We start from the raw sequence: 25,381 nt of genomic DNA, 5'->3' as shown, positions 1-25,381 counted from the left end.
ATCTGGTTGGTTTATGACATTGTTCAAATCTATTATTTTCCTGTTGATCTTCTATCCAGTTCTATTCATTATTGAAAGTGGGTATTGAAGTCTCCTATTGTTGAATTTTTTATTTCTCCCTTCAATTTTGTCAGTTTTTGCTTCATGTATTCTGGGACTCTCTTTTTAGATGCATAAATGTTGATAATTGTTTTATCTTCTTTGTGGATTGACTTTTTACCCCTATAAATTGCCCTTCTTTGTCTCTATAACAACTTTTGTTCTAAATTATATAGCATCTGATAATAGTGTAGCCATACCAGTTCTCTTTTGCTTACTGATTTCATGATATATTTTTTCCTGTCCTTTTGCTTACAACCTATTTGTGTTTGAATCCCAAGTGTGCCTTATATATATAACATATAATTGAATCATATTTTTTTGTTTTTCTTTGGTGGGGCAAAGAGGATTATTCCCTTTTATATCTTTTCAATTTGTAGTCTGTTTAAACTGAGATTCTAAATAAAAAATTAATAATCCATCTTAGAATGATTATTAATTCTAGGTTACATGATTAGCATTATGCAGCCAAAGGTTTTACTATTTTGGGGGCAGCATATCATAATTTTGCAACTTATATGGCTGGGTTTTTTTTTAATCCAGTTACAGGACCCTATATTTTTATGTTACATTTTATTTTGTTTTAATTAACCAACCATCTTTTCAGTTTCAGCTTTTATCCTCTGGCATATTTACTATCACTCCAATGATGATAATTGCAATGTGTGCTAACATTTAATGAGTATGACTGGGCATTCTGTTTATCTTATCTAAAACTTCACTCTTCTACTTGTTAGATATGTCACCTGACACAATTATTTAACCTATCTACCTCAGTCTCCTCATCTATAAAATGAGAATGATGATAATAAACCACATCTAGCTCACTGGGTTGCTATGAGGATTAAATGAATTCATATTTGTAATGTACTTAAAAATTATGCCTGCCAGGCCGGGCGTAGCTCAATAGTTGAGCATTGACCTAGGATCCAGGCGATCAGGGTTTGATTCCTGGTCAGGGCACTTGCCCGGGTTGTGGGCTCGATCAATGACTCTCTCATCATTGATGTTTCTGTTTCCCTCTCTCCGTCTCCTGTCCTCTCTCTGAAATCAATAAAGATATATTTTAAAAAATAAATAAATAAAATAAAAATAAAAATTATGCCTAGCATATAATAAACACTATGTAGTCATTTGTAAAATAAAATAATGAATTCTATTAAATAAGAAGTATTATTATTACCATTTTATAAGTAAGGAAAAAAGGATTTAAAGAGATTAAGTAATTTGCCCAAGGTTTCATTACTCTTCAGTAGTGAATCTGGGACTTGATATAAAGTGTGTTTCATTCCAACATTCATTTTCTTGACCACTGATTCTCCAATACCCTCCTCTCAATGTTTTGTGCAAACCATTGTTAAACCCATTAAAGAAAAGAGTGCCAGCAGCACGCTTGAAAGGCACTATGGCAAATTTCCCTCTATTAATCACAGCCTTTAAAAAATTGTTATTCAATAATATCTTCAAATCTTTTTTCCATTTCTCCATGAATTTTAAATATTTTAAATAAAAATCATGGAAAATTATATGGTGGAGTCCATGCTCATGCCTTCTATGAATATACCTGATTGGCCATTGCAGACTCCTCAAAAAGGAAATGAGAGTACTTTCAATTTTTTAAACTCCTAGTGCTAATGCTTATTACCCCTTGTGTTTTGTAAGTGGATTATTTCTTAAACAGATTATATTTCCCCATTCTGTAGTCAAAATGGTACTTTAAAAATTTTTTTATCTTCATTGTTGAAGATATTACAGATGCCCCCTTTTTTCCCCATTGAACCCCTTCACTCTGCTCTCGCTCTCCCCAGGCCTTCACATATAGAATTCAATGAACAAAATAAACTGATGACCAAAATCGTACTTAGAGCTTCTCAGTGTTCCTGAATACCTTTCTTTTCTGAATTTTTTGTTTTATTGGATAATTTTGTTTTTGTTTTTTAAAAAATCTGTCCTCTTAAAGTCTAGAGTGCATGTAAATTATAGTTGGCATTCCCACTCACAGATACCAGGAATGCTAAAATGACATAGTTACTTTATATTTCCATCCAAATGTTTTTGTTGGTCAGAATAGGTGTAGAGTAGCAGGTGAGACAAAGCATAGTAAAGGTCTATGACTTTAAAGAATGTGTGCAGGACTTTGGATGTTATGCCAGACTATTTAGAGGGTTCTGTTCCAATGATAAAGTAAAGAAGATTTATAAGCAATATTTTACTGTCTGTGTAAAACTATATATTCCTAAAGTACTTGAAAACATTTGTATGTCACTATTTACTCAAAATTTGTCTTTTTTTTTTTGTGGTACAGTGATGAACTAAGGACATTTATGCATCTTGAAATTGTTTTCAGAATAAGATAAATTGTTTTAAAAATCTTGCACGTTTTTCAGCTGAAAATGATAGCAATTATACCAATTAAAATGATTTTCTTTGTGAGTAATAAATATTTTATTTTCCCCATAATAAAAGAAAAGCCCAGTGCCACTTGAGAGTATAGCCCTTAGTTTTGAGTTAGCATTTAGTAGACAGTGTAGTTCTTGGCTTTTGGTTTAGCCCTATGCCCTTTGTTCTTTAGCTGATTTGCTAATTACTACTGAAAATGCCCTTAAAATTTCGCTGGGGAAATGCAAATGTACATTCAGTTTCTAAATACTTGAGAGGCAGCCAAATACTGAATGCATGCAAACAGATTCTGAGTTTTACATAATTTTTTTATATAATTACTTTTGATGTCTAGAGGCTTTCTCCTTCAAAATTAGTACATAGATCCTTTCAGCAAAAATGGAATGATCCTTTGAAATAAATCAAAAAAAAAAAATAGAAGTTTTATAACAGGTGAAAGAAAAGGGAGCTAAAATATTTTTGGGGGAGGCAGAAATGTGGCATATTAGTGTTATAATTTTTATTGAAGTAAAAAACCACAAAAGTATAGACACATAAGTATAGCATAATAAATTGTCACAAAGGGAACACACCTGTATAAGAGAAAAAACATTACCAGTACTCCAGAAGGCCTTCTTGTACCCCCACCCATCACCGCCTTCTCACTGTTCCTCAAATTAACAAATACTCTGATTTCCAACTCTACATACTATTGCGTTTCCCTGTTATTAAACATTATACAAATAGAATAATGCAGCATATCACTTATTTTGTTCAACATTGTTTCGAGAGATTGAGAGATTCATCCATGTTGTTTCATAAAGCATTAGTTTATTTATTCATTCATTTTTATTGATTTTAGCAAGAGAGGAAGAGAGAGAGACAGAGAGAGACAGAGAGAGATTTGTTGTTCCACCTATTTATGTATTCGTTGGTTGATTCTTGTATGTGCCCTGACCTGGGATTGGATCTGCAACCTTGGCTTATCAGGATGAGGCTCCAACCAATTTAGCTACCCAGCCAGGGCCTAGTTTATTTATTTTCATTGTTGTATATAGTATTCTATTATATAAATAGAACATAATTTATTTCTCTATTCTATTTTAGATGGACATTTAGCTTTTTTAACAGTTTGGGACTATTGCAAACAGTATAACTATTTTTGCATGTCTATTGGAACATGTTTAAATATCTTTCAACTGGGTGTGTATCTAGGATTGAAATTGCTGGATAATAGGATATGCTATTTTTAAATCTAGTAAGTAATGTATTAGTTTATATGTATGCCAGGACTATATGAGTGTCTTGTTTATTCCACATCCTCACTAACCCTTAGACTGTCTTTTTTTTTTAAGTTTTAGCCGTTTGGGTGGATATGTATTGGTTATTTTCAATTTGCTCTTCTCTGATCACTAATGAGGTTAGAAACTTTTTATATGTTAGAAACTTTTTCATTGTGATGTTCTATTAAAACTTGTGCTCAATTTTACATTGCAGTGTCTTTTTCTTATTTATGTGTAAGAGCTCTTTTATATTTGAGAGATGAACTCTTCTTTTTTATTATATGAGTTGAAGTACTTTCTCCTTTTGGCAACTTGACATTTTAGTTTATAAATTGTATTTATTGATTAAAAGTAGTTTTTAATTTTAATATATTTTTTATTTAATACTACTGCCAAATCATAAAGATGTTTTTCTATGCTATATTCTGGAAACTTGTTTTATGTTCTATATTTTAGATCTACAGTCAAGCCAGAATTTTTTTTTATATATGCCAGGAAGTAAGAGGAAATTTCATATTTTCTATATCAATAGCCAAGGGACCCAGAACCATTTATTGAAAAGACTATTTTTTTTTTTCTTGCTACTCTGCAGATCCACCTTTATCATAAATCACATGTTCTTGAGTTTGTTTCTATACTTATTATTTTGAATCATTGTATAATTATTCTTGACTTGTGCCAGTACCACGCTGTTATAATTACTGTTGCTTTGCAAACAGTCTTGTGTACCCTATAGACTAATTCCTGGAATTTTGTTAAGTTCTTTTGCTACTCTTGCATTGTTTTGCATACTTCTTTGCATAGTTTTGCATTTCTATATAAATTTGGAAGTGCATTATATCCATAGATGAATTTGTGGAGGTTGGATATCTTGACAATAATTAGTCTATCAATCATGAACTGGGGTGTATCCTTCCATTTATTTATATTGTTTTTCATTTCTTTCAATAAGGTAAGCATTTTGTGTATGAAGAGGTCTCTCATTCATCTTTCATTTATTGCTTTATTTTGAAACTTTATTTTTAGATACAGATAAATTTGGATTGTGATATATCCCTGAGAGACTGATATATTTATTATTATGAATGTCTGTTTTCATCTCTAGTAATGCCTCTTGTCTGATATTAGTATAGTTATACAAGCTTTCTTTGGTATATGTTTGCATGGTGCATTCTTTGCATATGTGCCAATGCCCCAACTATGTTCCTTAAGACCTTACTGTTTAGTTTTTTGTTTAGTTTAGTTTAATTTTGTTCTGTTTGTACAAAATGTGAGGTTATATCAAGGCTTTGTGGGTTTTTTATTTCATTTTTTAATTACAGTTGACATTCAACATTATTTTATAGAGAGTGTACAGCATAGTGGTTAGACAATTATGTGATTTATGAAGTGATCTCCTGATAATTCAAGAACCCACCTGGCACCCTACATAGTTATTATGATATTATTAATTACATTCCTTATGCTGAACTTTACATCCCCATGACTACTCTGTTACTACCAATTTGAACTTCTTAATCTCCACACTTTTTACCCAGCTCTACCCCCTCCCCATCTGGCAATGATCAGTTTGTTCTCTACATTCATAAGTCTGTTATTTTGTTTGTTTTGCTCTTTAGAGTACCCATATAAGTGCTCATATGGTATTTGACTTTCTCTGATTGACTTATTTCACTTAAGCACAATACCCCCTAGCTCTATCAATGTCACAAATGAAAGATGTCATCCTTTTTTATAGACGAGTAATATTCCATTGTATGTATGTACCACAGCCTCTTTATGCATTCACCTATTGATGGGCACTGGGTTGCTGCCTTATCTTGGCAATTGTACATAATACTGCAGTGAACATAGAGGCGCATCTATCTTTTTTAATTCATGTTTTGGGTTTCTTTGAATATGTACCCAGAAGTCAAATTGCTGGGTCATAATGTAGTTCTATTTTTAATTTGAGGAACTTCAGTACTGTTTTCCATAGTTGCTGCACAAATTTGCATTCCCACTGACAGCGCACAAGGATTCCGTTTTCTCCACATCCTAGCCAGCAGTTGTTGTTTGTTGATTTATTGATGATAGCCATTCTGACAGGTGTGAGATGACATCTCATTGTGGTTTTAATTTTCACTTGCCTGATGACTAGTGATGTTGAGCATCTTTTAATATGTTTATTGGTCATCTATATGTCCTCTTTGAAGAAGTGTCTGTTCAGGTCCGCTGCCCATTTTTTAATTGGATTGTTTGGTTTTTTGGTGTTGAACTGTCTGAGTTTTTTATAAATTTTGGATATTAACTCCTTATCAGGTATATCACTGATGAATATCTCCTTTCATTCAGCAGGTTGTCCTTTCATTTTGTTGATGGTTTCCTTTGCTGTGTAAAAGCTTTTTAGATTGATGTAGTCTCATTTATTTATTTTGTTTGTTTGTTTCCCTTGCCTGAGGAGAAATGTCAGAAAAAATAATGCTAAGAAAAATGTCAAAGATTTTACTGTCTATGATTCCTTTTTGGAAGTTTCATGTTTGGAGCTTACTTTTAAGGCTTTAATTCATTTTGAATTTATTCTTGTATATGGTGTGGGAAGCTGGTCTAGTTTCATTTTGTTTGCATTTGTCTGTCCAATTTTCTCAACATCATTTATTGCATAGACTGTCTTTATCCCATAGTATGTCCTTGGTCCCTTTATCATATATTAAGTGATCATATAGGCGTGGATTTAATTCTGGGCTCTTTATTTTGTCTGTTTTTGTTTTTTTTAAAATATGTTTTTATTGATTTTAGAGAGAGAAGAAGGGAGAGGGGGAGAGAGAGAGAGAGAAACATTGATGAAACATTGATCAGCTGCCTCCTGCACACCTCCTATTGAGGATCGAGCCTGCAACCCAGGCATGTGTCCTGACCTGGAACTAAACCTGCAACCTCCTGGTTCATGGGACGAAGCTCAACCAACTGAGCCACTCGGGTGTTCTATGCATCTGTTTTTATGCCAGTACCATGCTGTTTTGATTACTGTAGCCTTGTAGTATAGTTTGACATCATGTCACATGATACCTCCAACTTGTTCTTCTTTCCAAAGATTTCTGTGTCTGTTTGGGGTTTTTTGGGGTTTAATATAAATTTTTGGATTATTTGTTCTAGTTCTTTGAAAAACGCCTTTAGTATTTTGATAGTGATTGCGCTGAATCTATAGATTCCTTTGGGTAGTGTGGACATTTTGACAATGTTAATTTTTCTTATTCATGCTTCCATTTATTTGTATCTTCTTCAGTTTCTTTCTTCACTGTCTCATAATTTTCTGAGTAAAGGTTTTTTGCATCTTTGGTTAAATTTATTCCTAGGTATTTTTTTATGCAATTATAAACCGGATTGTTTTCTTAATTTCTCTTTCTGATAGTTTATTATTGGTGTATAAAAATGGAACCAGTTTCTGTGTATTTATTATGTATCCTGCTACTTTACTGAATTCATTTTCATTTATCAGTTCTTGTAGTTTTTTGGTTGAATTTGTAGCATTCTCTATATGCAATATCATATCATTTGCAAATAATGACAGTTTTATTTCTTCCTCTCCAATGTGGGTGTCTTTTACTTTTTCTTCTTGTCTGATTTCTGTGACTAGGACTTCCAATACTGTTTTGAATAAGAGTGGTGAAAATGGACACCCCTGTCTTTTTTCTGATATTGAAACATCAGCTGACAGTCTTATAGGAGCTCCCTTTTAGGTAACTAACTGTCTTACTGTTGCTGCTTTTAAAATTCTCTGTTTTTTATTCTTTGCCATTTTAATTATGGTGTGTCTTAGTGTGAGCTTCTTTGGGTTTATCTGGTTTAGGACTCTCTGTGCTTCCTGGTCTTCTTTGTCTTTTTTCTTCACCAGGTTAAGGAAGTTTCAGTCATTATGTCTACAAACAGGTTCTCAGTCCCTTGCTTTCTCTATTCTCCTTCTGGTACTCCAGTTTGTAGATGTTGTTATGTTTAACGTTTTCCCAGAGATCCCTTAAACTATTCTCATTTTTTAAGATTCTTTTTTTTTCCTGCTGTTCTGATTGGGTGTTTTCTGCTACCTTGTCTTCCAAATTGCTAATTCAATTCTCTTCTTCATCTATCTACTGGATTGTAAGAAAATACTACTAACGATTATATAGCAACTAACTGGACAATCTGGAAGAAATAGATAAAATCCTAGAAACATACAAACTTACCAGACTGAATCAAGAAGAACCAGAAAATTTGAGCAGACCAATTATGCCCAACAAAACTGAACCAGTAACCAAAAAATTCCCAACTAACAAAAGTCCTGGACTAGATGGTTTCACAGATGAATTTTACCAAACACATTTACCAAAAACATTTAACTACTGTTCTTTTCAAGTTATTCCAAAATATTCAAGAGGAAGGTAGGCTCCTAAACTCATTGTATGAGGCCAGCATTATCCTGATTCTAAAACTAAACAAACACATTACAAAAAAAGAAAATTATATGCCAATATCCCTGATGAATATTGATGGGAAAATCCTCAATAAAATTTTAGCAAACTGAATCTAACAATACATTAAAAAGATCATGCATTGTGATCAAGTGGGATTTATACCTAGGATACAAGGTTGGTTCAGTATTTGCGAATGAGTAACATGATACACCACATAAACAAATTAAAGGGGAAAAAATTATATGATCATATCAGTAGTGCAGAAAAAGCATTTTAAAAAATTCAGCACCCACACTTGGAATAAAGGGAATATACCTCAACATAATAAAGGCCTTATACGACAAACCCACAGCTAACATCATAGTCAACAGAGATAAACTAAAAGGCTAATGCAGATTAAGATTTGGCTGTGTGGAGGGAGGGCTTAACACAGAAAAGGTGGTGCCTGTAAGCTGTGTGGCCATTGTCCTGAAGCCAAACAAGTCCATTTCTCCCTTTTATCTCTGGCATCCTTCGAACTTGACTGGAATTCTTCAAGAGTTTTTTAAGAAAGCCTGCTGCCTGTTCGTGGCTCAGCAGTTGAGAATAGACCTAGGATCCAGGAGATCACGGTTTGATTCCCGGTTGTGACGTATGCCCGGGTTGTGAGCTAGATCCCCGGTTGGGGGCGTGCAGGAGGCAGCTGATCAATGATGACTCTCTCATCATTGATGTTTCAGCTCTTTCCCTCTCTCTTCTCCTCTCTGAAATCAATAAAGATATATTTTTAAAAAGAAAAAGAAAAAAACGAAAGCCTTCAGGCTGGCCCACACTGGTTGCTGCTGACAGAGACTTGGGTCATGTGTGACTTGGGGTGGAGGTAGGGTTCAGAGAGTCATCAGGGTAGTCTAGCTAGTATAGCTTACCAGGCTAATTCTGTGTTGGGGGAGGACTCAACTCAGGAAAGATGGCACATGTGGGCTCAATATAGGGGCATTGACAGCTGTCCCTCCAGCCCTCACCCCGAGGCCACACAACTCAGCCTTTCCTCATATTGCTCTGGCAACCCCACTATCCCTTTGCCAGAATCCAGGGTGAGTGCCTACAAGCAAGAGTTTGTGCATTGTCCCTTTTAGAGGACACACCGGTTTCCAGAAGCCTTTTGTCTCACCCGGGTGGACAGGATCCCTGCTGATTTTCACTGCCAGATGTTATGTGGGCTCCTATTCCTGGCACTGATGTTCTAGGCCTGGAAGCCTGGTGTGCTGAGACCCCTTGAGCCTTAGGGTTCCCTCTGCTGCTGAGATATCCCTTCAGATTATCAATTGCCACATGTGCATGCAAGGCCAGCCCATTTTGCATCTCTGCTCTCCTACCAGCCTCTATGTAGCTTCTTCTATATATCCTTAGGTATAGGACTTAAGTTCAGCTAGTCATCATATGGTTCTCCATGTTGATTTTTCTATAATTTAGTTTTAATTATGCTGTGGTCATGGGAGAAGGTTATTGTAGCTTTTACCTACTCCACCATCTTGAGAATCCCAGATCTTACTGTTGATTATGGTACATAGGCTAGATTTTCAGTCTCCTGAGGACTATATATGTTGACTAGACTATGGAAAGTTCAAGTGCCAGACAAAGATTTAATGTCCTTGATTTAATGGTCTTTAACCTCACTCAGATGGGGTAGCTCTGAGCTGATGTTCAGGTAGCTCAGCTTCTATTCTATAGTGACTTCCAGAATTCCCTTGAGGAATTAAGTCCCAGTTGCCAGATAGCAACTGTCTTGATGAAGCATCATTTATTTGTTTGTCTTTCTTTCCCTATCTCCATTACTCCCTTTCTCCATTTTCATGGAATTCTCTCCTAAATAAAATATTTATATTCAAATCCTTTGCTTCTGGTAGATTCCCAAATAAGATATTTTCTATCCTTTTATTTGGTCTATTCCTGTGCTCTTGTATTTAAAATGTATCTTGTTGGCAGCTTTTTAAGTTTGTTTAATCCAATTTGACAATCTTAATATTTTATCTGAAGTACTTATCTCAAGTATATATATTATAATTATTGCTATAGTTAGTATTTAAATCTACCATCTCTTTCCTTTTTTTTTCTTCTTATTTATGTGTCTTCTTTCAGGTTGATCAAAATGTTCTTCATTCTCCCCTTCTGAAGACTTTCTGCATTGGTGGGATCAGGATAAAGATAGGACAGACATTCATTCCTATTTGACCCCAAAAGGGGGAAATCAGAAGGAAGAAAGAGGTGAAAGTTCCCAAGAAAATCTAAAATGTAGCCATAAGAATTTAACTCTTTATGTCAATTGGCCTATAGTAAAATTGATTTTGTTATACATTTTTCACTTAAAGTTGCAGTTTCCACAAACTCACTGATGAAGTTAAGTGAGGACTTCCTGTATGTGGATAGACCATCCTTTATTTATCCATTCATCAGCTGATGGACACTTGAGTTGTTTCCATTTTTTGGCTATTATGAATAATGCTGCTATGAACTCTGTGTACATTTTTGTGTGGACATGTATTTCAGTTCTCTTGGGTATAGATTTGGGACTGGAATTACTGGGTCATAGGGAAACTATGAACATTTAAAGGAACCGATAAACTGTTCTTCCAAAGTGGCTGTACTGTTTTACAGTCATTCCAGCAATGTCTGAGGGTTCCACTTTCTCTGCATCCTCACCACCACTTTTTTATTTAATTTTATTTGCCTTTTAAATTTTAGCCATCTTAGTGATTGTAAGTGGTTTCTCATAGTAGGGCTTGATTACTTTTAAACACTTTAATTGATATGCAAAATACATATAGAATTATACACAAAGTGGTAAGACTTGTTTAACAGGTACTTAGACGGTAAAAGGGAATATTATCAGCAAAAAAGTCCATTTTTGCTCTCTTGGGATCACTGCCCCACCTATCCCATTTCAAAGGTAAGGACTATCTTGATTTCTAACAACAGAAATTAGCTTTGCCTGCTTTTCTTCTTTTCTAAAAATGTAAGCATATATCATAAATAATGAATGGCCTTAATATAAAAATGAAATTGCTTTCTAATCATCACTGGAAATGCCATATAACAATGAATACAATTTTAATTTTTTTAATAATTATTATTTTTAAGATTTTTCAATTGATTGCTAGAGAGAGAGGAAGGGAGAGAGAGAGAGAGAAACATCAATGTGAGAGCGGAACATTGATCAGCAGCCTCCTGCACGCCCCCTATGGAGAATCAAGTCCGCAAACCCCTGTATGTGCCATGACCGGGAATCTAACCAGCAGCGTTTCAGTGCACAGGGCGATGCCCAACCAACTGAGCCGCACCAGCCAGGGCATAACAGTGATTGCAAATGGGGTAAGGGAGGAAATGGGGGTATCTGTAATACTCTCAACAACAACAAAAAAATATAAAAGAAATCACTGTTAGAAATCAGCTCCTATTTTTCTTCTTCCCTTCCTTGTTTATTTTATGCATATATATCATCCATATATTTTCTCTGTCTATACCATTATGTTTCTTTCTCCCTTATTTGTCATTAATCTAATATTTCTTTTTGCTATTAACACTATTTTTCTATACTTTTAGTACTTATTCTATGGATCACAACGTGCATCGTTGACTTATGACAAACTGGTATAAGTTATTCCTTTTACCCTTTTCAGACAAAATAGGCTATCAGCACCATTTGCCCTCCCCTGCCTTTTGCGTTGCACTTAATTCAAGATATAAGGAAAGCCAGTAAGACATTATTCTTACTATTACTATCTTATAAGTGTATATTAATTTAGATTTACCCCCATATTTACTTTCCATTGCTATTCTTTCTATCTTGTGTTTTTGTGCTCTATCTGGCATAAGTTTCCCTCTGCTCGAAAATTCCTTTAACGTTTCTTTCGCCATAGATCTGGTGATGAGGAGTTTTCTTCAGGCTTTGTTTGACTTGAAGTACCTTGATTTCATTCACATTTGAAGGGATTTTTTTTCCCCCCAAGAATACAGTTCTAGTGGGTTTTTTTATTCTTACTCTTTTTAGCACTTTAATGATATCACTCCATTATTTTATGGTTTCTGTTGTTTGTATTCTGAATACAGTTGTCAAACTTCTTGCTACTCATTTATAAATATGCTTATTTTGGTTTTGTAGTTAGACTGTGAGGTGTATTTATCCACTTTAGGGTGTATAGTACTTCTTGGATTGGTAGCTAGATATCTTTCATCTAATATTGCTTCTACCTTCTTCTTTTATGTCACTCTAAATACATGTATATTAGATCCCTTCTCTATGATCCATATGTCCCTTGTGTGTGTTTTTTCCATATTTCCATTTATTTTCTTTTTCAAGCTGCAGACTGGATATTTTCTGCTAATCTATCTTCTAGTTGGCTTATGCTTTCTTCTCTGGCATCCAATCCTCCTTTCCCCTCCCCTTCCTTTCCTTTTTTCTTTCTTTCTTCCTTCCTTTTATTTATTCATTTATTTATTTTATCCACATGTTCCAATTGTTTTTGGTGGGAACTTCAGCCTGTTACAAAGTTATGTATCATAGCCAGAAACTAAACAGTTTCCTTCTCTCCTTTCTTCCCTCTTTTCAGTAATATTTCTTGAGTACCTACTATATGCCAGGCACTGTGCTAGGACTTGTGGGTATTGCAGTGAAGAAGATTGTACCCACTATCCAGCTTGAAAAATAGGTTGTTACCAGTAACACAAAAACCCTCTTTATGCTCTTCCTTCATCTGCCCCACCAAGAGGCAATCATTATCCTGAATCATTTTATGTATATTCGTAATAGTATCACACATATATATATCTTTAAACAGTACTTTATAAAAGTTTTGCATCTTTGAATTTTATAAAATTGAAATCATATTATATGTATCCGATTAACATCTGTTCTTAGTACAACAGTTTGTGTTTTAACAATTGATTCCAGAAAAATGTCTAAAGGTGAACTTCTCAAAATCAAACATGCATTCATGAAGCTCTTTAGTTGTGAACAGGGTAGAGCACCATACAGCAGCTCTGATTTTGCTTTTATGCTTGTGGATTATAAATTCTCTGAGAACTAGACCATGGCTTTGTTCCTCTTTGTTGCTGCAGCAAATAGCATAGATGGGGTTTAGTAAGCAGGAGCTCAATTAAGAAAAGAATGAAAAGTCCCCAGTGCTTATGAACTGTGACCACACAAAAAGCACAGGGTGTCAAAAGTAGAGCATAGATGCGTCATAGTGAGTTTGTGGTTTAGTGAAGGACAGTGTTTCATTTTTAAGAAGAGTTGAGCATATTAAGCATTAGGTTTACCAAGCCCTTGGGGCTATTTCTGTAGGAGGGTCTAGAAAGGTGGGCGCCCGGCCGGGCGTGGCTCAGCGGCTGAGCGTCGACCTAGGATCCAGGCGATCGGGGTTCGATTCCCGGTCAGGGCACATGCCCGGGTTGCGGGCTGCAGCCGATCAATGACTCTCATCATTGATGTTTCTGTCTCTCTCTCTCCCCTTCCTTTCCTCTCTCTGAAAACAATAAAGATATGTTTAAAAAAAAAAATTAAAAAAAAATTAGAAAGGTGGGCTTGCTCAGTCAATGAATATAACCCAGACATTTTCCTTAGTCAGCTTTAAACCCCCACAAAGCGTGAAGTTTATAGACTTGTAATGTGTCCATGTCAGATGCTGTGTTGTCATCCTTCAGCCCTGTTTGGTGCGAGCTGGTTCCACTGAATAGAACAGAAACATTTCAAAAATTAATAATAAAAAACATATTCTTTTTTTATTTTAACTATGTCATAAAAGAAAACATCTTCTCATTCCCCTTTCCCCACCCCTTCAGCCTCTCATGCTTTTTAAACCAGGTTCTGGAAGCCAGTGAATAATAGAGACACAGTGTCGTTTGTTTTTTTCCTGGAGAAATACTGCATTATTGTTATTCATGAGTTCTTGTTTTCCTGGAACACTGTTTGATGAACTATGTGGGTGATGTGTACCCTATCATTGCCTAGAGGCCATTTAGATTTCCTCTTTTGAGTATTTCCTTTTGTTTTAATAAACTTGCAAACAGCTGTGGAGAAGAACCACTGGATATTAACGTAATTAACCTGCTTTAGTACCAAGTCCACCCAAGCCCACTCCCAAATCAACAGATTTAACATTTCACAGTATTTCTTCACAAGTTACATAGAAGGAATAAAAGAAAGATAGAAGGTGATGTCTTTTCAAAATATTCTAGTAGACCCAGTTACTACTTCATCTTTCTTTATACCTCTGTGGTATTGCCATCTGCTTTTTGAGGTAGGCGCAGCCAATTCAATATAGCAGGAAATCCTTTCTGAAATTAGGTAAGTCTTCTGTCAAGGCAGAGCAGGGCTGTGTTTTTGCAAAGAGAAAGTGACAATCTGGGCTGCCACAAAAGCCCCTGGTCCCTCTTGCTATCCTTGCTGAGTTCAATTTGGGACTAAGTGTCTGTTAACTGGCCTCATGAATCTCCTGAGACATGAAGGGATTTCTGTTTTCAGGAATTCAGGTAGAGGAGAGATAATCCACTCATATACCCTGAAGTGAAGATTAATTTTCTAAAATTTGAGCTGAGAACTCTGTGTTGGAAAGGAAGAGGCTCATTTTTAAAATTTGTAACAGGTGTAGGAATTAACTGTGTTTCTTAAAATATATTATATATATACATTTTAAAATTAATACGTTTCACTTACTTGAAGCTTAATGCTCCAGCAAATGGATGCATTTGGAATATTGCCTGAAACCAAGAATGAAAAAATAAAGGTCCTGAAACAATAAAAAGAGATTCCAAAGTGACCAACCTAGTGTCTGCTCCTGTATGTGGAATTCTATTATGTAGCTATACTTTGTGCAGAGTAGTCATTGCTCTCTTTAGAGCCAAACCACTGGAACTGAATCCTAGCTCTGCCAGTGACTGGCTGTGTGACTTAGAGAAGTTACTTTAGCAGTCTGTACCTAAATTTTCTCATCTTTAAGTTGGAGGTAATACTAGAATTGACATAGGATTCATTATGTTAATACTTGTACAGCTCTTAGAACAGTGCCTGGTATATAGTAAACACTCATTAAATATGAACTATTTATTGTCTTACTTTTAGTTATTTCTTATCTAATATGCTCTTGATTTGCTTTTTGATGATATACTTTCCATGTATACAGGCAATTATAACCATAATTTAGATAGGAAAAGACACTTCTAGAATAAAGTCCATATTTTATAATTAAAACATGACAACTGGTAGTTCAAAACAAAAAAGGAAAAAGAAAATAAAACATAAAAACTAAGCATATAAACTCAAGAAGTACAGCAGTCTTGGCTATTTAGTGCATGAGAAAATAGCCGTAAACCTTCAATAGCTCCAGAGGGCACAGTTGAGTACTTGTTGTTCAAATGATTCTGACTCGTGACGAAAATATTAAGTTCCGTTAATGGTGTTCAGTTCAGAGAAACCAGAAAGTGTTTTATGTTTTAAGAAGATTCCAAAACAGAGTTTTTTAAAAATAAAATAAAGGTATTTAAGTGTCAATTTCTAGAATATTTTAAATTATATAAATTTTATTATATTTGCATTTTTTGTCTCCTCCTTTCAGTTCAAATTACTTTTTTGGGATTTTTTTAAAGAATGATATGGAAATGTGATCCTTAGGCACAAACAAGATTCCCCCTCTACATATCTAATTTTAGCCATTCCACTGCTCAATAATAGTACCTCCATACAAAATATTCATGACTGTCAAACTGCTCAGGTTTTGCTCTGAAATTACATTTACCTGTTGAGGTGGATTATATGTCATGCCAATTATGTGTTGCAATATAACCTGTAGTGTTTATATACACATCATTGGGGAAGAAAGAGATGTTTGCTCTAAACTCTTTTCAGTTATATATATATTGATTTTTAGAGAGAGAGAGAGAAACATTGACTTGTTGTTCCACTTATTTATGCATTCTGACTGGGAACTGAATCTGCAACCTTGGCATATCTGGACAATGCTCTAACCAACTGAGCTACCTGGCCAGGGCCTAAAATATTTTTAATTGTGATAAAAAATACATAACATAAAATTTAAAAGTTTTCAAGTTTGATGTAGTCTCATTTGCCTGTTTTTTCTTTGTTTGTTTTTGTTGCCTGTGTTTCTGGTGTCATACCTAAGAACTTATTCCAAAATCCAATGTAATAGAGCATTTCCCCTGTTTTTTTCTAAGAGTTTTATGTTTTTAGGCATTATGCTTAGGTCTTTATCCCATTGTGAGTTAAGTTTTGTATATGGTGTAAAGTAGGTCCAATTTCGTTCTTTTGCATGTGGATATCCAGTTTTCTCAGCACCATTTGTTGAAGAGATTGTTCTGGCCTCGTTTGCTTGGTCCTGGCATCCTTGTAAATACCATTGTATATGAGGGTTTATCTTTGGGCTCTCTATTCTGACCCACTGGTTTATAGGTCTGCCTTTATGCTAGTACCATAGTGTTTTAATTACCATAGCTTTGTAATATGTTTGAAATTAGGAAGTGTGAGACCTCCAATTTAGTTCTTTTTTAAAGACTGTTTTTTGGCTCTTTGGGGTCCTTTAGATTCCATATGAATCATAGGATGGTATTTTTCTATTTCTGCAAAAATTGCCATTGAGAGTTTTGGGGGATTTTGATAGGGATTGCATTGGGCAATAGGGACGTTTTTAATAATATTAAGTCTTCCAGTTCATAGACACAGATGTCATTTCATTTGTTTGTGTTTTATTTAATTTCTTTCAGCAATGTTTAAATATCATTTACTAGTCTTTCACCCCTTGGTTAAGTATTTTATTCTTTTTGAAGTTATTGTAAATGGAATTTTTTAAAATTTATTTTCTGGATTGTTTACTGTTAGTAAACAACAAGACTTTGTATCTTGGAACTTATATGCATATGTTTATTAGTTCTAGCAGTTTCTTTGTGTGTATGTGAAACTTTTAGAATTTTCTATATATAAGATCTTAAGATTATGTCATCTGCAAACAGAGATAACTGTGCTTCTTCCTTTCTTTTTTGAATATCTTTTATATCTTTTTCTTGCCCAATTGCTATGGCTAGGACTTCTAGTGGTATGTTGAATAGAAGTGGTGACAGTGGGAATCCTTGTCTTGTTTCTCATCTTAGAGGAGAAACTTTCGGTCTTTCACCATTGAGTATGATGTTAGCTATAGGCTTTTCATAGTCAGCCATTATATTGAAGTAGTGTCCTTCTTCCTAGTTTTTTGAGGCTTTTTATCATGAAAGGGTATTGAATTTTATCAAATGCTTTTTATGAGTTAATTGAAATGATCACCTGGTTTTGCCCTTTATTTTGTTAATGTGGTATACTACATTGATTGATCTTTGTATGTTGACCCATCCTTGAATTCTGGAAATAAGTCTCACTTAATCATGGTGTATGGTTCCTTTAACATGATGTTAAATTTGGTTTGTGTTTTCTTGAAGATTTTTCGTATCAATATTATTCAAGATTATTGATCTGAAGTTTGTTTTTTTCATGTAGTATTTTTATCTGGCTTTGGTATCAGGGTAGTGCTGGTATCTTAAAATGAGCTAGAAAGTGTTTTCTCTTCAATTTTTTGGAAGAACTTGAGGAATATTGGCATTAATTCTTTTTTAAATGTTTGATAGAATTATACATTGAGGCTCTCTGGCCTTGGGCTTTTCTCTGTTGGGAGGTTTTTTTATTTCTGATTTATCTCTTACTTATAGGTTATTTTATTTATTTTAGATTTTTTATTTCTTTATGGCTCAGACTTGGTAGGTTGTATGTTTCTAGGAATCTATCAAATTTGTTCTAAACTCTTGACCACCATCTCTTCCCATCTGAATCTGGATTACTCCTTGGAACCTGACTTTGTGGGTTCTCAAGAGCTCTCCTTAGTAAACCTTTGTTAGTGGCTTGGTAAAATTCATCAAAGAGGGCATCCAATCTTGTGAACAGTTGCCTTACTCACAGAGATACTATAGTTTTTAATATAAGAAGCTCATTGTTTCTCAAAAGCTACCACAGAACAGGTACTATCATGGAAGAATTGCTGCTTTTTCCATTTCTACCCTCTTGGACTTCTATAAAAATAAAGTAGATAGTTTTAAACTAGAGGATCTAAAATAAGTATGCCAGATATCTAAAATAAATATCTTAAATGCATGTTAAGTTAGAGTAAAATCTGGAAAAATTTGTTTCCTCCTGTATTAAGTGGGGATCTATGTTTATATTCTACATCCCTAAGGAGAAAAAATTACAAAAAGCAGCTCCTCTGTCCAAATACACTAAACATTTGTTGAGTAGTTACCATACGTATACCATGCTTATGGAGATTTTTTAAAAACTAGCTTGACTACTAAACTAATTACCTCATCTTGAACTTGTATAAATTTGGTTAGAAGGTGGCAGAGTTAGAGTAGCTATGGAATGATGGTGGCAGCTTGGAGCAAGAAAGTATAGAAAACTGAGTACAAACTTACAATCATTAATAGAAAAATAAGCCAAGATCACTGGAGTACTCCAAAGCAGTGTATGTAAGCAATACCACATTAGGTTCCATGCAGGCCCCATAGTTTTGAAATAAGTACAGCAGGATGATATTCTTTTGTTGAATTTAACTGACTGACCTTTTTTTCTTTCCTTTGATAATATAAAATAATTTAAGAATAGAATAAAGAGTTTCAGGTGCCCGCTGGCTTGGCTCAGTGGTTGAGCATCGACCTATGATCCAGGAGATCCTGGTTTGATTCTTGGTCAGAGGACATGCCCAGGTTTCGGGCTTGATCCCTAGCAGGGGGTGTACAGGAGGCATCCAATCAATGACTCTCTCTCATCATTGATGTTTCTCTCTCTCTCTCCCTCTCCTTTCCTCTCTCTGAAATCAATAAAATATTTTTTTAAAAGAGTTTGAGGTATCTAATAATTCATATCACTGTGTTTCCATAATAAAATTAGGAAGCACTTTTTCTTTAAGGGGCTTTACATATGGCAATATTTATCTAATCAACTAGATTTTTAAAAATCATTTTTTCTTTCAACTCTAGAGTTAGCTTATAGCAAAGAGATTATTATTCTAATATACGTTCAGATCTGCCATAAACATTTAAAATTCTCAACTGGGTCACTGTTGCAGGGTAGGATCATATTATCTGGGAATTAATGCTGTTTTAATGAATAGCATTAACCTCCAAATTACAGTGAGGCAGAATATTTAAAGTACACAATTGTATTCTTAGTATCCAAGACTTAGTTAACCTGGATTAATCTTTGCTAGATTAATGCTTATTAAATGCAACTCATGACAAATTCCACATTATGCTCATAGTAGCATATTCTAGTTAATGAAATAATGATACCGCACTGAACTGCTCTTCTCGCTATTCTCTACTTCTTCCTTTTTGCCTAACCTTTTAGCACTGGAGCTTCCTGAGTCTCACCACTTTGGGCCTATTTACTTCATTGCCCACAGCCATTCCCTCAGTGATCTACTCTTATCTGATCTCCTGGCTCTGTCATATTTATATAAATGAGTCCCAAGTTACCCAGACCAGACATCTCTCCTAACCGCCATACTACTGCTCTGGCTGAGTTGCTCAGTTAGTTGGAACATCTTCCAGTAAAACAAAAAGATTGCTGTTCGATTCCTAGTTGGGGCACATGCTTAGTTTACAGATCCATCAGGGTCTGTCACATCCTTCTGGAAGGCAATTCTCTCTCTCTCTCTCTCTCTCTCTCTCTCTCCCTCTCCCCCTCCCTCCCTCCCTCCCTCCCTCCCTCCCTCCCTCCCTCCCTCCCTCCCTCCCTCCCTCCCTCCCTCCCTCCCTCCCTCCCTCTCCCCCCTCCCTTTCTCTCTAAAATCAATTTAAAAAAGCATATCCTTGGTGAAGATAAAAAAAATTAAAAAGAAAAACTCCATACTTCTTTTTAGCAGACTGCCTATTTGATGTTTAGGATTAAATTTCAAATAGACAAATCACACGTAACATTTGCAAAACTGAATTCTTCTTTCCCGCAGATCTACTCTACCGCACCCTTTTTGAGCTCAGTGATGGCAACTCCATTCTTAAGGTTGCTCAGGCCCAAAACCTGAGGACTCATCCTTTATTCTTCTCTTCCTCTTATACCCCATATTTAAACTTTTAGGACATCTTGGTGGTTCTGTCTTCTTCAAACTGTTCCTGAATCTGACTGAATGATCATTTATACAAATTTTTTTTAAAAAGGCTGAGAGACGTTAAGAAAACAGCTCAAATTCGCATAGCTAGTAAGTGATAGAGTCAGAATTCAAATCTGAAATTGTTATAATTGCTTTTTTATTTACATGGTTCAGAAATACAATCTGACCTATTGTATAACTGGGTATTTTTAAACAGTGTGTTATTTCAGTTAGGTTCTGTAGGAATTTTATTCTTGTTTATTTGTTTTTGGTTTAAAACAGCAGACATTTATTCTCTCACAGTTCTAGAGGCTAGAAGTACAAAATCAAGGTGTTGGCAGGGCTGTGCTCTCTCTGAAGGCTCTAGGGCACCATCTGTTCTCTGTCTCTCCAGTTTCCGTGTTGCTGGCAATTCTTTGCATTCCTTGGTTTACAGACACATCACGCCAATCTCTGCTTCCGTCTTCACAGGGTGTTCTTCCCTCTGGTTCTGTAGGAATTTTCTAGGCACATAGTGGTTATTTCATAAATTCTTGCCAACAGAGTTGAATTAAATCTGCCCTCATATTTTGCTCTAAGTCAAGTACCATGTGTCCAATTGCAGGATATAATTGGATATAAGTGTGTATTGGATGAAAAAAAAAGGATATTAATGAAGTTTAATGTCTTTTAAAAATCTCTTTTTCAAAGATTTTCTTGTTATATATCTCTATTTAGAACATGTATTAGCTCTTCCTCTCTCATATATACTTTTCTATTTGCTGGAGTTTTCATATGTAATGTTGATCTTGATGTTAATCATTTAAGCTTAGATTATGGAATTATTATTTAAATTATTTAGAATTTTCTCTCAAGAGTTCTATAACAGAAGCATATTTTATAACTTAAATCCACCAGATTCTAATAGGTTATAATGGCAAAAAGAAAAGAAATGTCACTTGATTTGATTCTTGAGACACCCCTTTATTTTCTGATGTACTGTTTGTGTTTTAATGGAAGTTATTTGTGCTGATATAATTCCATGTAGCACAAACAAAGTATGTTAAACTGAATTTTGCTGAGGTTAATTGATAGTCTTGAAGGAAGCCAAGATTAACCTTTTGGGAGATGTCCATTATGTCTGTTGATGTGACGTATTTGGAAAGCTGATCATTGTTTTTCTTCATTTCTACATGTAGAACATTTATCTGTGTAACATATTTTAGGTAAAGAGCCCTTGGAATCACTAATTCATCCTTTTTTTTTCACTTCTAAATTTGTATTATAATTTTTTGTTTTGTTCTATCAGTTTGTGTTATTTTGTTCCAAGGATGAAATTTGATGAGTATTTAATTGATAAAAGCAATTTCACGTCTCAAGTTTTATATTATCTGTTTGTCTACTTACCTACCTATCTTTGCTTTGATAAAAATACATAGCATGGAATCACTTTTTAAATATTTTTATAGGCTTTGGAAGTATCTCTTAAAGCAATTAGATGATATGTAAGGCATTGAAAATAGAAACTATGTCTAGTAATTACTCCCTATGATGACTGAACGAGTTAAAGATGTATGTAACTGCAGCTGTAGGCATATATTTAGAAAGTATATTTAATTTGCTACTTTTAAAAAAATGTGGGTTGGCAAACAAACCTAAAATAAAAGTACAAAAACGAGATATTTTATTTCTGGAATATGTGTTAGTTCTGTTACCATTTGCAATGATGGGTATCTCTGGGTCTTTATACTGTGAAATAAACTCTGATCAACTACATTGCTGTCTTTTCTTTTTTATAGTGTATGCCGATTAAAGGCCTTGGATTTGTGCTTGGAGCCTATCAGTGCATTTGCAAAGCAGGATTCTATCATCCTCGAGTCTTCTCAGAGAACAACTTTCAGGGTAAGCGCTCTTTACTTTTGAGCATATAAATGAATACACATAATATCTACCATTATTAATTATTCAGATATTCTTTTAACCTTGTTAGAGTTATATGGTTAAAGCCCCACTAGTTTGGATTCTTTCCTCACTTAAGGAGTTCTTACTTTTGCCATATGAACAACTGTAAACCTACTTTTGCCCACCCCTGTATGTTTATTTTTGATATATTTTATTTTCAGTACATTTTAAAGGTCTGAAAATTCAGTAGGTACTCTGTCAGACCAATTGGGATTCTATTCCATACAGAGCTGTTGCTGCAGAAAATCTCTAAAACTAATTTTTCTACTTTGTTTATTCTGTTTATCAATTTGTTTATATATTAGTGTTCTGTGCTGAATAAAGAATTACCACAAAATTAACAGCTTAAAGGAACACAAATTTATCATTACACTGTTTTCATTGGTTAGCCTTCCAGTTGGGTGTTAGCCTGGTCCTGTGCTCCGGGTCTCGCCAGGCCAAAGTCAAGGTGTCACCTGGGATGGGATGGGATACGAAGCTCAGGATGTTCTTCCAAAATGATTCAGGTCATTGGCAGAACTCAATTCCTTGCAACTGTATGCCTGAGGTCCCCGTTTTCTTACTAGAGGTCAGCTTGGGCTTACTCTTAGCTCCTGGATGTGTACTCAAGTCCCAGCACGCGATCCTCCCACAACACTGCCGCTTATTTCTTCAACGCTCGCCGGAGAGTCTCCGCAGTGTGCCCGGGTGGAGTCTTACACGGCTAATGCAGTCGTGGCAGTGACTGTTCTGTCATTTTGCTGCATGCTGCAGCCTAATCAAAGGAGAGGCTGTCCTGTCATATTTACGTTCAAGAGGAGGTGATCATACAGGGTGTATACCCCAGAATCAAAATGTGGTCACCTGGTTATTTTATTCCTACTCCAGGAAATATTGGTGTTACAATTTGAATATTGATTGTTTAGTCTATCTGTAGAGAATATAATGTTGCCATATTGGCTTCTAGCCAGCTATTGGATGCAATAACTAAGAAGGAGATAGTGGTAAAAGGGGATGGTTTCATGGGCAGTTCGGGCTTAGGGTTGTTAAAAATGAGGAATAGGTAGTTTTTAGATAGTCACCCATGAGTCTCTGCCAGCCTCATTATTGGTCTGAATGGGAATTTACATCTCTACTAGGCATAGTTCAAAGGTTATATTGAGATTGAGACCTGAGTATCTTATTTCGGTAGACATTTATAGTTTATTTGTTTTTTTCTCTTGAAAAATACTACTCTTGGTCTTGAGACTGTTTGCATTTAACTTTTAAGTTCTGTAGGTAAGTAACATTTTCCTCTCTCCTTAGTAACACAGTACAGAGGTCAGCTCATGCTCTGAGTGATAGTTGTAGGCATGATTCTGAGGTATGAGATGGCTTTCAAGACTCTGCTCCCATATGTGCTGTACAGTCCCCTCCCCTTAAGTGTGGGTAGGATCTGTGAGTGCAGTGGGCAGTCACGCCCTTGCCTAGGTTATGTTGTGTAGCAAAGGTGATGGTATAGTCACTCTTGTGATTACATTGCATTAAATAAGACTCCTTCCCATAGTAACAGAGTGTAGAGAGATTGTAGCGCTGGCTTTGAGGAGGTAAACCATCTTGTCATGAGAGGGTCACATCTGAGGGTGGCCAATCAGGGCAGACAGCAAGGAAACAGGGACCTCAGTTCTACAGCTGCAAGGAACTAAGTTCTTCCAACAGCCTGAACACTTGGAAATGCCCCTGAGCTCCCGATGAGAATAAGCTTGGCCAAAACCCTTCAGTTCAGTCTAGAGAGACCCTGAGCAGAGAACCTAGTTTCACTGTGCCCAGACTTCTGATCAACAGAAACTGGGAAATAATAAATAGGCCTTTTAAGCCCTTAACTTTCCAGTAAGTTATTATATAGCAATAGAAAATTAATACAATAGCAATGATGATAACATATTTTTAAGATGGATATGCTTTTCCTTGCATGTGTGTGGAGCAAACCATGTCAGTACTAGAGCTACTTTGGCATTTTTCACACTCACGTTCCAGGCATAACATATGATTCAACACTGAAGGATTAAGGAAATAGGTTGTAGCTTATGTTCTGTGAAGGTATTTTGTATCTGGTTTACCCACATTTGTTCTCAGCTCCCACTGTGTGACTGAAATAAAACATCTAAATATTGTAGAACCAGAGAATGACTATACCATTTGCTTATAACACCACCAGGAGAAACTAGTTAACCTTTAACAAGTTATCTTTATTTAATTTGCACACTCCTACTTTCTTCCTTACAAGCCAGTGTTTTTCACTGGACCTACTCCCTCTAAGAAAAGGCTGCTTGTCTGCGTAAGTCTAACTCTCATGATGTACACACTGCAGCCGTGAAGAGAGACCCGCTTTCAGAAGGAGGGGCCTCATTTGGGCGTAGATGCGGCTCAGCTTTGACCTCAGCACATACTTAACCAGAACTGACCTTCCTCAATGACAGAGCAGAAAGCTAGCTACGGGTTACCATTTGAATTCAGTAAAGTGCTCTTTGACCAAAATATCTTTCCTGACGACCTTGTCAGGTTTCACGAAAATCCAGCGTTACACATTCCTCGTCCTAAAAAAGAATACAAAAGCCCGACCGGAATCACGCCTTATAACTCACCAGTGTCACCTACCAAGGACTACTTTAACATTATTTATATTTTTGGTTTATTGTTAGAATATTTACTCTGTATTCTAAAATATTAAGTCTTTTAATCACAATGCTCAGGCAGTTCATATGGGCAGTTTTTGTTGTTGTTTGTTTGTTTTTTGTTTGTTTTTGGTTTCGTTTTTATTTTGTTCTTGAGGAGGTGTTCATGAAGTAAGGAATGGTCCAAGGTACAGGAAACATTGAAGCCCCCCAAAATGAAATAACACATGTAAAACTGCTAGCGTAGTACATGGCACATAATAAATGCCCACAGATGCAGTTAAATAAGTAAATAAGCAAAAAAACCCCACCATATATACATATATATAAACAAACATCAGTGATATATGTAAAGAGGTAAACCTTAAGCATCATTGGTCAATAGCACTTTACCAAACATATTTGATCATATTAGGGTAACAAGTTTCTTTAAACTAGAGCCTTTGGAGAATGAATTCAACATG

General features: G+C 35.3%; 1 protein-coding gene across 1 annotated transcript in view; it reads left to right on the top strand.

Moving 5' to 3' along the window:
* Window positions 1-25,381, top strand: part of GPR158 (G protein-coupled receptor 158) — a 315,465-nt gene that overhangs the window by 137,364 nt on the left and 152,720 nt on the right. Inside the window, exon 3 of the mRNA XM_081136819.1 lies at window positions 22,122-22,224. Coding sequence (XP_080992945.1) covers window positions 22,122-22,224 — 103 coding nt within the window. The remainder of the gene's footprint in view (window positions 1-22,121; window positions 22,225-25,381) is intronic.

The sequence above is a fragment of the Miniopterus schreibersii genome, assembly GCF_964146895.1.
Source record: "Miniopterus schreibersii genome assembly, chromosome: 1".
NCBI classification, from domain to species: domain Eukaryota; kingdom Metazoa; phylum Chordata; class Mammalia; order Chiroptera; family Miniopteridae; genus Miniopterus; species Miniopterus schreibersii.
Note: the sequence above shows the minus strand (reverse complement) of the source record. Positions and strands in the feature narration are given on the sequence as shown.